The sequence below is a fragment of the Calliphora vicina genome, chromosome 3, assembly GCF_958450345.1.
Source record: "Calliphora vicina chromosome 3, idCalVici1.1, whole genome shotgun sequence".
NCBI lineage: Eukaryota > Metazoa > Arthropoda > Insecta > Diptera > Calliphoridae > Calliphora > Calliphora vicina.
Genome location: NC_088782.1, coordinates 62,819,095 through 62,834,069, shown reverse-complemented (window position 1 = coordinate 62,834,069; position 14,975 = coordinate 62,819,095). Strand labels below are relative to the sequence as shown.

The window sequence follows — 14,975 nt, the reverse complement described above, 5'->3', positions numbered from 1 at the left end:
TATTTATTGAATATTTGTCACAGATACCTTTTTGTTTTAAACCAGCTTTAAAATCGTTAATTATTTTATTCTTTAAGTCTTCACAAATCTTAACTTTAGCCATGCGAAAAACTTAGAAAAAGAAATTGTGAAAAATTACAAGAATTTAAAAATAAAATAACTGTAAACAGGATGCTTTTTACATCGTTCTTTTAAATATTATTTTCGTTTTACACTTCTTTCTTGCAGAAGTTTAAAAGTTTCCATTGTTTTGTCAGCAGCGAAATAGTGAATATTTTTAATTTTGTTCCCTTTTTTCAGAATATAAGGAAAAAACCAGGACAACCTCGATTTTTGACCTATATCTGGATTACTAAGACATAAATATAGACAATAATGTGAGTGAAGTTAAATACGCCGAGTTAAATATGCTTCGACGTAATTCGTTACGTCATTACGTATTTGCAAATATCTCTCGCGTATTTGAGACATATTTAGCTAATATGTCTACATTTGGGACATATTTAGCAAATTACAGGTAATTGAACCTGCTGGTGGAATCCTTAAAACTTTTTTTAAAAATATAAATTTTTCGATCTTTAACGATTTTTCGAAAAGTCACATATGAGAATTTTTACTGAATTTTTTAAGTTGTGTCCCTACCAGAAAAGATGCCGGGACAAGACATACCTCAAATTAAAGTTAATTGAACCAGCTGACGGAATCCTTAAAACTTTTTTTAAAAATGTAAATTTTTCGATTTTTAATGATTTTTGGAAAGGTGCATATTGACATGTCCGTCCGTCTGGTTGGCCGGTTCTCATATGTGACTTTTCGAAAAATCGTTAAAGATCGAAAAATTTAAATTTTTAAAAAAAGTTTTAAGGATTCCGTCAGCTGGTTCAATTACCTTTAATTAAAAAAACAACTTTGGAAAAAAAAATTTTGTTTACCTAAAAATATTTAAAATCTGTATTTTGAAGTATAATTTGGTTATAGAGAGCCGAATATAGCTCTCTTACTTGTTACAACATAAATCGTTATGTTTTAGTAATTACGGTATTTTGCGTTATTTCGGTAACGGCAAGGGCATTAGATGTTACATTGGGAGAAATATTCAAAGCAGCCAAAATACTGCCTTAAGAATAGTCATTGACTGCATGAAGAAACTTTGAACATTAGTCTAGCAACGAACATGTTCTTCCGTGTATGTCAAAGGAGGAGTTATCCGAAAAACAGCATCGTACAGTTGATACAGTATGTAGGAGGAGAACATACAGAGGTATGTGGAGAGGACCCATTGGATCGGAGGTCATGTACGCCAGCTTTAAACATGCTGTATTACATCTGATTCCTCATCGCTTGTCGTATTTATAGGTCAACGCAGTCACGAAGAAAACCTGCTTCTGCGTTCTGAACAACTGGAACAATGCTAATTGGTCCCACATGGATCGTGTCGTTGCTTATTTGTTTTGTTTTTTCTGCAAATTCACAAGCACTTTTAAGCGAAAATAAAACAACACCAATATATTATGAATGGTAATATTTTGGTATCAAAGTTATCTCGATGTTAAGTGGAATTAAAAAATAAAATAAAAAAAACAAAGTCAGAATTTCTGATAATATATCATAACTGTAAAAACAACTAGGGACTAAAGGAAATCACAGACAAAGGGACATCGGGTATCCCAATAGACTAGACGATAGTGTGCTGCGCTGTCAATAAGAGGATTGCGGGTTCAAATCCCGCCAGACACTCTTATTTCCGAAATAGATTTCAACACATATACAGTGGTAGCCAGGAATTTAAGACAAAAATTGTTTGCAAAATTCCATGTAATTGTAAATTATTTTTTTGTAATTGTAAATAAATATTATGTCCACAAATATTTATGCATGAGGACTGTTTTAACACACAAGTGTGTTTTATTCGACTGTTTCAATTCATACATATTCACCATGAACACATAAAATTTTTCTACAACTTGACCAAACAATTTTTTTTTTAAATAAACATATTTTCTCACATTTATATCATTATATTTATATAATTATAAAATATTTGGACCAAATTTCGTATTTTTAGTTCCATTAGTTTCATATCATGTTATTAACAGCGGATGTTCGCTGAGGTGGGTCAACGTATTTCCACATATCTTTGTCCATATATATTTTACCGATTTTTCCAAACATTTTTCAGAAACTAGAAACATTAATAATAAATTTCATACCCTTAGAGGTCCTTTTATTTTGGCTCTATCGCACTTAAAATTCAGTTGATGAAAAAAATTCAAGTATTTGTCTTAAATTGGTGGCCACCACTGTAAGTTTCATATAAAATCGTAAATAATTTTACAAAATTATATGAGCATCAGTTGCTTATATTCCAGATTTATGTGTCCCTATAGACTAAACGATAGTGTACTAGGCATTAATCTGAGGGTTGCGGGTTCGATTCCCGCCAGACACTATTGTATCTGCAGACAAGCTGAAAGCTTTGCAGTTTGTGTTTGTTTAAAAAAAGTATCCAGAATAAAAATTTTCTTTGAACTCTTTAGGATTATAAACAAATATTATGAAAATTACAAAACAGAATGACCAACTTTTACAAACCTTATCACCACGATGAAGAGTATAAAAACAACAACAGAACAAAATCAGAACAATATTGTAATAAATTTTTCAAATATAAAAATTTTTCAAACAAAAACAACACGAAAAATACAAACAAATCCAACAAAAATTTGCAAGAAGAAAATATTTAAAAAAAAATAAAGAGAAAAAAAAGAGTTTAAAGAAAAATCATTTTTAAAAATAGAATTGAAAATACACAGCAAAAACAACAACAACATAAATAAAGAAAAACATTTATTCTTGTATACAAAAACAAGAAAAACACAAAAATTCAATAAAAAAAAACAGAAAACTTGTAAATCGTCAGTTTGCATTAGAAATGCATTTGTTAATTTTATGTTTTATTTTAGAATTATTTTTTTTGTTCGTTTATTTGTCTCTTTTCGCCATGATATTAGATTGTATAACAAATGGATTTTGATTTAAAATGTAAAACAGGGTGTTGCAATAGTGGGAAGAGAACTTTTATAAGCGATTTCTGGGAATAAAATAAACAATTTATTATCTATCCATCAACTTTTATATAAAACAAAATTTACGCTGCACCTTTTAGTATTTAATAGAATTGTTAATATCTTTTCGCCTGCCTTTATTTACCTAACCGCTGAAATAAATGTTTATGATTTATTTTGTTTTCTGTTTTGCATTTCATATTTCTTCATAGAATTATCTAAATTTTTTGTAAAATGTGATAAAATCAAATATCTAACATTTTGCTTTTTTTAAAAAAATTTGCAACAATTACGATTGTATTACGTCAGAGTTAAATACATATTTTCTTTATTTACGAAATGAAAAAAAAAACAATCATAACCAAACATACACACATAAAAATAAAAAATGTGTATTTATAAATTATTATTTTGAGTATGGCGAGACGCACTATTTACACAAAACTATAGAAATGGCAAACTAGAATAGAACAAAAAAAAAATACTATAATTCTCGTACTACATTTTAGATGATCTATGAAAGACATTAGTTGAAGGAAAGAAGAATAGAAAAAAAAACGTTTAGCGCGTGCTGGCCAATAGAGAAATTATAAACAAATAAAATACATTATACAGATTTACAATGGAAATTAAATTTTTATTTTAAAAACATATTTTTTAGTATTGTATAATGTTTAATTAATGAATATAAACTATAAATATAAATGATTGTTTCATTTTCTATTTCACATTCTATAATTTAAAGTATAGAAGCTATAAAATGGTCCCAGCAGTTAAGCAAATAGTCAATGTATCCAGGGTTTACAATTGCTACTATATTAGCCGTCAATTGCAGTAAATATACATTTTTATCAATCTGCATACTAAATATATAGTTGCTATTATAATTTTGTATAACTCTGCTAATATAAATTTGCTGTTACTATTCATATATTACTATACAAATTGCAATGTTAGTTTGCAATATCTAGTAGCATATACAACCAGTTGTCAACTCGTTATTGTAGCACAACAACCAAAATATATGTTCGTGCTATAGCAGCATACACACTTTTTTGCCGAACTAATATTGCGCGTCAGCATTCGTTTTTGTTTTGTTGTGCTAGCAATTTTCTCTGGCAGCAATTTACATTTCTTTGGTTGCTCTGCTATGGTTGCATTGATATTTCTTGTTTTTTGGCTATTTGGATGCTGCTAGTTATTTTATTGTCAAGTATGTAATACGAAATAACGATTATTCATTAGTGTAAATATTTTTGAATCAAACTGAGATATTGACATGAATTTTTTTTGTAAGACCAAAAATTAAAATATCTAAACAAGAAAAAAAATGTTCGGAATAAATGTGGATCAAATTGTTCCTAATATGTATTTGCAATCCTATTAAAATTTTGATAAAAATTTTAGTTTTAGAAACTCAATATATATGTAATATGTAATAAAATCTTTATTTATTAGCAAAACTCAAAAAAAGCGGACCAAGGTATGGCAAAATTTTAAAATTTCAATTTTGAAATGCCTATAACTCGAAAAGTATAAGAGATAAATAGCACACACAAGCATATTTTTTCAAGACATAGGCGAGCGCTTTCTAAACATACAAAACTCTTTGAAATCGAATGGGAAACAAAAAAATGGGACGTGTTTAAAAATTTTGCATGTCGAAGGTACCCTATTCTGAGCCCCCATAGCGCCGCCCCTGGGACAATTGTAGAGCCCATTTCAATAATTTAAACTCGAATACTCCTTGGCTAAGCCCGCGTCAAATTTTATCCTGATCAGATCAGCCGTTTAGAAATGCCAGATTTATTTTAAAAAAATTTTGATTCTGCCCAACTGTACATTGGATGTGTTTACTGATATGTTGTTACGCACTTATCAAGAACAGCAAATGATAGCATCCATTGCAGAAATGTCAATTGTGCTATAGCACAACTACAGAAGTGTGTATTTTTGCTAGAAAAGTTTGCCAGCACAACAAAATAAAACGAATGGAGTGCAATATTAGCACGACAAAAAAACTGTGTGTGCTACTAAAGCACGAACATATATTTTGGTGGATATGCAATGGATTGTGTTTGCTACTAAAAATTGCAGACTAGCATTGCAATTTTAATAGTAATACGAACGAATAGTATGAATATTTATATTAGCTGATTGTGATGAAATGAGATAATTTCATATTTATTGCATAGTCAAATGTAAGAAATATGTTGCTAGAGCTGAATATCGAAACCCTGAATGTATCCCTTAAAAACAGTAATTGTCACTAATGTCTGATCACTTGGATGACTCCAATTTATTTATTTTTGGTCATTTGACAAGTATGTGCTCTTTGTAGAGCAGAGAGAGAGTCAATTGGTTACTTTATACATCCCTGGTAATCTAGCGAGAAGACAATTAACCATTAAGTGTCTCTAAGTAATCTAGAGTGTAGTCACTTTTAACGTTTATTTTGTTATGCACTTTTTTTGTTATTCGTATAAACTGGTTTTACAGTGGTGGTCAAAACATATGCAACTAGCAACAGAATTTTATAAAAGTTGTTTAAATTAGTTTTAAAGGTAAACAAAAATATTCATTTGCTTATAATATTTTTTTATTAATGCTTTAAAAATAAGAATATGAAATTTAATTCAGAATTTTTTGCATTAAAAAGAAAAAAAATTAAAAAAACCACGTATGGGTTGAAATTTCACTGGCCAAAACATATGCAACTAATTGTTTCGAAAACATTTATGTCTATAAAACTTAATAGTTGGTGGCAAATCCTATATTTTCAATGACGGCCTTACATCGGCAAAGCAGTAAAGCTGTCAAATGGGCAATAAAATTTGCAGGAATAGCGTTCCAAGCATCTACCAATCCTTGAAACATAATATCTGAATTAGTGCAATTTTCGGGATCGATTCTTTGATTAACGATTTCCCAAAGGTTCTCAATGGGGTTTAGATCTGGTAATTGTGGTGGCCATTCCATTAAGGAAACTCTTTCTTGTGCTAACCACGATTTAACAACATGTTAAGAGTGCTTGGGGTCGTTATCGTACTGAATAACACATCGAAGGGGCATATTATTCGCAGAATTTGGAAGCATTACTCTTTCCAAGATGCCTCTATAAATCCATCCATTATTTCATTAATTTTGATCGATGGGCCAACTTCAGCAGCAGAAAAACAGTCCCCATACCAGTACATTGCACCCTGCATGTTTCACTGTCTTTTTGCAGTATCGCGCTTGAAGCCGCGTGTTAACTGGTCGTCTTTCGTAACAAATGAAATCACTTCCGATGATATTAAATTCGGATTCGTCGCTAAATATGACAATTTAAATGCTCCATAGCTGACCATAACTGACCAATTTAAATGCTCCATAGCAAACTTCAAACGTATCTTTTGATTACGTTTAGATATAAGCGGTTTTTTGCGAGTAGGGAAAACGTCGGTGAAACATGCAGGATGCAATGTAATGGTATGGGGACTGTTTTTCTGCTGCTGGAGTTGGCCCATCGAGCAAAATTAATGAAATAATGGATGGATTTATCTATAGAGGCATCTTGGAAAGAGTAATGCTTCCAAATTCTGCGAATAATATGCCTCTTCGATGAGTTATTCAGTACGATAACGACCCCAAGCACTCTTAACATGTTGTTAAATCGTGGTTAGCACAAGAAAGAGTTTCGGTAATGGAATGGCCACCACAATTACCAGATCTAAACCCCATTGAGAACCTTTGGGGATCCCGAAAATTGCACTAATTCAGATATTATGTTTCAAGGATTGTTAGATGCTTGGAACGCTATTCCTGCAAAATTTATTGCCAATTTGACAGCTTTACTGCTATGCCGATGTAAGGCCGTCATTGAAAATATAGGATTTGCCACCAACTATTAAGTTTTATAGACATAAATGTTTTAGAAGCAATTAGTTGCATATGTTTTGGCCAGTGAAATTTCAACCCATACGTGGTTTTTTTAATTTTTTTTCTTTTCAATGCAAAAAATTCTGAATTAAATTTCATATTCTTATTTTTAAAGCATTAATAAAAAAATATTATAAGCAAATGAATATTTTTGTTTACCTTTAAAACTTATTAAAACAACTTTTGTAAAATTCTGTTGCTAGTTGCATATGTTTTGACCACCACTGTATATATGGGGGATTTCACGTCAAGTGAACCAACTTTTAAAATCGATGTGTTTCGATCGGGATGAAATTTGCAACAAGGTTAGACCTATTGAATAGTAAATTCAGACACAATTTTTCAGTTACAAGACATTTATTTTGCTATATATCTCACTCGCATCCCACTAAGCAACCAAATAGGTCTTAAAGGAATAGACACAAGCAAAAAAAATTAAAAAATTGCATATTTATTTAAAAATTAAAATATATTATAAAAAAAATAACAAGTAAGAGAACTATATTCGGCTGTGCCGAATCTTATATACCCTTCACCAAATTATACTTCAAAATACAAATAAAGATTTTCCAAAAAATAAAAAAAACAACTTTGGAAAAAAAAATTTCGAATTTTTAAAATTTTTTTTTAATTTTATAAATTTTAAAATAAATTTTTTGTTTTTTAAATTTTTTTTTAAATTTTAAAAAAAAATTTTATGTTTTTTATTTTTGGTAAAAAAAAAATTGGGTTAAAAAATATTTTTTTCTGATTTTCACCCATTGTAGGTCCAACTGAATATGGTCTTATATACGTCGTTAGTAATCCAGATATAGGTAAAAAATCGAGGTTGTCCTGGTTTTTTCCTCATATCTCAGCCATTTGTGGACCGATTTTGCTGATTTTAAATAGGAAACTTCTCGAAAGCATGTCTGACAGAATTATTAAAGATTTGGATCCCGAAGATATCTGGGGTATTCAGAAAATTGATTTCAACAAACAGACGGACAGACAGACTCCGCTCCGAACATGGCTTAAACGACTCCGCTATATATAAGGATCCAGAATATATATACTTTATAGGGTCGGAAAATTATATTGAGGAAATTACAAACGGCATGAAAAACTTATATTTACCCTTCTCACGAAGGTGATGGGTATAAAAACAGGGCCCATTTCGAAAAAAAAGTCAACAAAGTTTTTGATTTTGCAAAAAAAAATCTAAAATTGCATGTTTTGAGTTAGAAAATATTTTTTTTATAGATATCGAAATCGCATCCCACTAAGCGACCAAATAGGTCCTCAAGGAAAATATCTAAGCTTCATTTTAAGAAAAGAGCCCTTTTTGAAAAAAAAAATAGAAAAAGGAAAAAAAATATTAAAATTTTTTTAATTTTTTTTTAAATATTTTTTTTTTTCGGAAGATTGAAGAAATAGCTATCTAAACTATTTGGGACACATTTTGCTAAGAACAATAGGTAATAAGTTACATGGATGAGAAAAATCACATGTTTGGCCGAAAGGTCAAATTTTGACCCCCTCCAACTCCAAGAGTTCTCGACCGATCTTGTTAAAAAATTGTGTCTGAATTACTATCCAATAGGAAGACATCGATTTTAAAAGTTGGTTCACTTGACATGAAATCCCTCATATATTATGTTGATATAATTCTCAAACAGTTTATTTTCTTTTTGCATAAGTATACTGACATCCCATGCAACCTATAGTAAAGTCAATTGTCACTTTAGTGTCTCTTAGTAACCTAGATTGTAGTCACTTTAAACGTTTATTTTATACTGCACTATAGTAAGTAGTTATTTTACCCACCAGAAGTAATCTATTGTAGATTTGTCAGATGAAGGTTTCTTTAAAGGCAATCGGTTATTGGACTGAATATTTGATATAAATTAGCACTCTGATCAAGTAGCCAGTTAGGTAACTGACTCTATTTAGCCGGAATGAGAATACAATGCGTCGCCTACTTTTTATTTCAGCTATAGAACCCTAGTAACTAGTTGTCACCCTAAATGATAGGAAAAATCACTATTTCGGAACAGTCCCCTAGATCTGCTAGGGTCTGAAGAAATACAAAATAATCCATACTGACAACCGTTACCTCTATGTAACCGTTATTAATCAATATTCTTGCAGCTCGACTACCGTTACAGGTGCTGATATGAATGGTAAATGGTTAACTCAACGAAATTCACAATTTCTACACTGGGCGTATCCTACAGTTATCACCAACGAAGTCATCGACAACACTCTTCACCTCCTGGACGAAGGTGATAAAACTCAAATTAGGCATCATGGTTGACGGCGCACAAATTCTGACAGTGGACGACCGAAAATTTTGGGTGTCACTTTTGATAGCCACTGCAATGACGCACATGTTGCGAAATATGAACAAGGGCAAGTTCGTGAGGGCTATGCAGAATTTAAAAACGTCAGGAATAAATCATTCATTGTTGCAGTTGAAGAAACTGCACTAACCGGCCCTTAATTGTGCAGTTGTAGATCTTAAGTAACTCGGAAGTGGATTCCCACTATTCGAAATTGCTTAGGCATTATTGTCTATAACCAGGGCAACCAAAAATATGCTCTAAAAAAAGTGTTTTATGCGCATAAAATATGCACTTAAAAACGAAAAATATGCTATTAATATATAAAAAATATGCACTTAAAAATAGTTGGTTATTGTTTGATTTCAAAGTTTTATTAAAAAAAATATACAATAAGTAAATAAAATATTGAGCTCATAAATTAAAATTGGTTATTATAGAATTAAATTTAGATTTTAGTGAATTTGGCACCACATGAAAATAGTTAGATTCAATTCATTTTATTATATTTAGCAATAAATTACTATGTGTTTACTTAAGTTTTAAAATTTTTAAACTAAATCTTTGTTTTAGATTTCCGAGTTTCTTAGACAATCATAATCAATTGATTTGTCTCATCTTTTAAACTGCCTAATACTTCAAAATTTTTTTAGTAATTAGTGGCATAACATTTTACATTCTTAATCCATGTGTCCCAATGTTTATAAGATCTATACTGAGGAAGTAAGACTGCGGCAATTAAAAAAATTAAAAAAAAATTGTTGTTCAAGTTTTATCATTGGGACTCAAAATACCGTGACATTTCCTATGTTTCTTCCTTTCTCATCCATTGTATCGTCTATCGATATCCACGTATATACTTTTTTAATGATTTCTTAATAAATTTTTTTACAAGTTGTGTAAATATATCAACGGGTTTTGAACGCGAGATTTTGATAGATCTTAATATTCTGAACGTCTGTTGAATACTTGTTTAATTTTACATTAGTGGTAAACTATTAATGCCCAAACATAACTGTCTCAAGCTGCCTTAAATTCCTTATTTTAAATGTATCCAAAATTTTTTTAAGAAGTTGCTCATTATAACATACAATTTTGGAATTTTCTTTTAATTTTTTATGTATTTTTACTACATATTTGTTAAATTTTAATATTTGTGTGTGTATATTTTTAATTTAATTGAAATATATGGAAACTAAGCTCCCTTAAGTTAACGAAAACTCTATGAAGATAAGTCGATTATGGGTACTCTATTTTTTATTTAAGTATTTAACAAAATAGTAAAATATAGAAATGAAAAATTACAATACAAACAATAAAATTATATCAGGAAAATAAAATAATGAAAAATAAAAGAAAATATGCAACAAAAATATGCAGTTATGAGTTAAAAATGCAAAAATATGCTATAAAATGCAAAATATGCAGTAAAGGGCAAAATATGCAAAAATATGCACTAACAAATCGATGCCAAAATTCTTAAAATTGTCTGAAACGGATAAATAACTAACTCATATGCTTATACAACGCACAGCAAAAAATATGATATTGCATATTTTTGGTTGCCCTGTCTATAACCAATAATGTCTTCAAGGATCGCAAATTTATGAACATTTCCGCAGTCGCTGTAAACAATCGGTCGACTTAGGAGACCATGACATCCAGGATGTCTATACAATGATGTCAAAAGTCTAACTTGCATAAGAATCCAAAGATTGGTTATTGTTGTAACAGCAATTGTTGCTGTGTTGGCAGTCTTCGATCGAGTGAACTTGGGTCATTCCGGTGCATAGAACTGGCTGTCATGGGAATAAATCCATGGTTAGTTGATTGGATTGGGAACTGTCTGGTCTATAAAAATAAGTTGCTTGACTGACAGCATCCTGGTCGACTCATGAAGATTATCCACATTCTTCATTTTGACACATACATTGCAATATGGAGTGCATTATTCTGAACTATTTGTAAACAACTCAGTTAGCAGACAATACAGATCAAATGCCACTATGTACTAAATATCTTGCTCGATTTTGAATGTCATAATCTCAAATTAGAAAATTACGATAAATTTTTCTGGATATTGAATGCGATAAATCGGCTTCCCGCAAAAGGTCTATAATGGTTTTCAGATATTGGGATATTTTGTCATTGATGTTAAGATCTGCTGAGATAACAGTGAAATCATCTGGAAACAACACTATTTAGATTTAAAAGCGGTGTATTATAGTAGCAACTTCATAATAATTAGGATTTTTATTTAATTTTTGTATTTATTTTCAACAGCCTAGGATTTCATTCTTTTAATCTGAATAGAGTTGTCATGGGATATTCGTTCTATTTTCTGACAAAAAATTCGCTCGGAATGACATATTCTAGATCATTGGTAGGCAAATAGAGTCATTTAATTTGTGTGCTTTTTTGGGTAAAAAATAAAATATCCACAACAACATCAAGCAACTGAATGAAATGTGTGTATTTTTACGTTCTATTACGCTCTTTTGTTCACATTCGGGTTGTTTGTAACCTGAACAATATGAACGCCTACCATGGCTCTAGATATATACAAATGCCTCCAAGTCTGCGGGGAGGCTTTTGCATTCCTCTGAAAAAAAGTCATGCTCGTATGTTCGAATTAGTATTCGCTCGTATACTATGGCGAAAATAATGCTGACATATCTGGCAATTACATTGCGAACGAACTGGCTAAATATGGTATCCAAGACGATAAAATCGACTGGATGTTTGGAGTTTAACTTGCATTCTGTAAGTTGTCTATACAGATGGAACTAGTTAGTTCTGCTCAGAGATAGTCTACTATGGCTACGTGCTCGATATCGAGTCTGCTATGGCCCCTTTAGCGACTATAGGTTCTTGTAGATGTTCATAGTTGCTCATGCTTGGATGCTGAAACACTGAAATACCTCCTCAGCTTATTTGGGTCGGATAATTGAAAGTTGGATTCGATTATTAGTGCTGCAGGTTGGTTTTACATCGAATAGTATACAAAAGTGATTAGAATAGCGAAACATAATCCAAAATTTGTTTTAGGGTAATATTTGTGGCAATTGTGGAATTCGATTCGAAAGAAAACATTTTCGAAATACTATATTGTTACGAAATTGTACTTGAATTCAAATATGACGATTTTAACGGCTGATTTAAGTGCCCAAACTTTAACATATCTGTGGGCATTATTAACATTGAATAAAACCTTTCAGTTGACCATTGATCGTAAGTTGGCAACGCTGTTTGCTGCGACCGAATTCGAATATTCAGTTAAAGAACATTGTAGAAAGTACACCACAGATGGCGTATGTATTAGAAACCTCTAGACAGTTAAAGAACAATCTAGAATGCAGATGGTTGCAGTCGTTAGTGAGTTTATCACAGACGCTATTCGTATAAACATCAACTGAGTGCCTTAAAGTGTGCTGTATTTTTCAAGTGAATTCGTGTACATTATAAAGTGTCTGTATTTTTGAGAATTTATAAACGTGTATAAAAAACATTGAGTGACTATTTAATTCTGTGGTTGTTGTACATTTTAAATAAAGAGTTGTTACAATTTTTAAACTACTAAACGGCTTTTATTTGCAATGAAAAGTATCCGGTTTATTTAAAGGAAATAAACCAACGTTTTGAAAGGGTTAAAACGTAACAATATTTAAAATATATAAATTCGAACGATTTTCTTTTTGAACCGAGTTGCAAAATCAACCCCAGTGTTAATTTTCTTTTTAAATACTTTCCTATGAATTTAGGAAATATTACGTTATTCATTTTTGAAAATTCCCTAATATTTAAAATTTTGACCTTTGACCCCGAACAAAAAAAAGTTAGAAATGTCATAGTTTAATATAACGTTTATTATACAATTATTCCAACGATTTAATTCGTAATTTTCAGAAGTTTTATTAAAACAAAGCAATATTCAAAATTATTGGGCTACTGTCAAAATTATTGCCAAGAATTGGACTTTTCCCGAAGTCACAAAATTCAAATAAAAGGTGTCGTAAAACTATTACGCTTATATAACAAATTCAATTTTAGTACATTGCGATTGATAAAAGTACTACATACTATTTAAATATTATTTTAATACTGAACAACACATTAATTTGTCATCCACATAATGGACTTTTATTTTTATTAGAATCAAAATTTTCAATTTCTATCAAATACTTTTGAAAAGTTAAGAGCCTATGATACACATGTTAACTTTATCCAATCATATTATTATTTAGCTAAACATATTTTTAAAAATCATAAAAAACTTTTTAGCAATTACGCTCAAAAAGTTCAAATTAAGATTTGCAGCTTAAATCGAATTACTTTAAAATAAAACTCACCTGATGCAAAGCTGTTAGACCATCAACATTGGCGGTATTTATGTCGGCACCTTGCTCTAACATCCTTAACACTTCTTCTTTGTCGCTCGCCAAACATGCGGCCAAAAATATACATCCCGATGAGAATTTAATGCGATTACCAGGTTCGGGTCGAGGAACAGGAGGTTGTTGATTTGTATCCGATTCTTCCCAGCGTTTAAGTTGTTCGGCACGTTTCATAACGGCCGAATTATTGCGTATATCTAAAGATGTCATCTTGAACGTTTACAATAATGATGATGATAATGATGACGTTGTACAACGGCGTCTATATTGAAAGGGATGATGTAGGTGTAACAGATGTTGCCCCAAAAATAATGCAGTAATTACTTGTAAACTGCTGGCTGGCCGCTATTGTTAAGCCGGCAACCGTACAAAAGTTGTTTGTATAATTTCTTCTTAGGAAACTTATTTATTATTTGGATTATATACAAATAATTTTGTTGCTTTAAATTAACACTTTTTTGAGGGAGAATTTTGGTTAATTATTTTTTATTATTAATTTTGTTTTTAATATTTGTCTTCTAACACTATTTTGTTTTTGCAAGTAAAAGAATAAGAATGTTTGATAAAATTTTATGGAAATTTAAATAAAATTGATAACAATAGTTAAAAAAAATCTAGTCGTATATTTAATAAAACGAAATGACAAACGTTTGTCTTAAAATATTATTAATTTTGACAGCTTGTATTCTACAAATTTATTTTCTGGCTTTTATTATTAATTTGTTTGTTTTCTCAATTTTCTTTTAAACCGCTATTCTTGTTCTGAGAGTGCCAGTGTTTATTATAATAAATAATAAGAGACAGAGAGAGAGAGAATAAGAAAGAGGAGCCTTTACTTAAGAAAAAGGGGGGATATTTTCATTTCTTATTGTTGTTGCTGCTGTTGTTATTATTGTATTATTTTCTTTTGTTTATCTCACTTACTCGCATTGTTGTGCGAGTATTGCTGCTGCTTGTCTCTTTTTTTTTGTATTTTCCTCTGATATGTGGTATCAATTCTTTTGCACTTTTTTTTAATCCGTTTTTGGTATTGATCACGTCTATTTATTTTGTTTCTTTTTTACATGTTGGTGTGTTTTCTTTAACACTTCACTGCACTTTAGTTTTGCTTTTCTTTTAATAAAAACAACAACAACAATAATACAAACATACAATACTTGCAATAACAAATAGAAAACACCAAAGAAATTTAATAATTTATTTTTTCATTTACGTAAACAAAAATTTTCTAAGATTTTTTTTTTTATATGTATCTTTTTTATTCCATTTTATTA

General features: G+C 30.3%; 1 protein-coding gene across 15 annotated transcripts in view; it reads right to left on the bottom strand.

The window, feature by feature from the left end:
- Window positions 1-14,156, bottom strand: part of Mbs (Myosin binding subunit) — a 155,825-nt gene extending 141,669 nt beyond the window's left edge. For all 15 annotated transcript variants that reach the window (XM_065504461.1, XM_065504463.1, XM_065504475.1 and 12 more), the window contains exon 1: window positions 13,657-14,156. In XM_065504461.1, coding sequence (XP_065360533.1) covers window positions 13,657-13,911 — 255 coding nt within the window. In that variant the 5' untranslated portion in view covers window positions 13,912-14,156. The remainder of the gene's footprint in view (window positions 1-13,656) is intronic.
- Window positions 14,157-14,975: the final 819 nt, after the last annotated feature.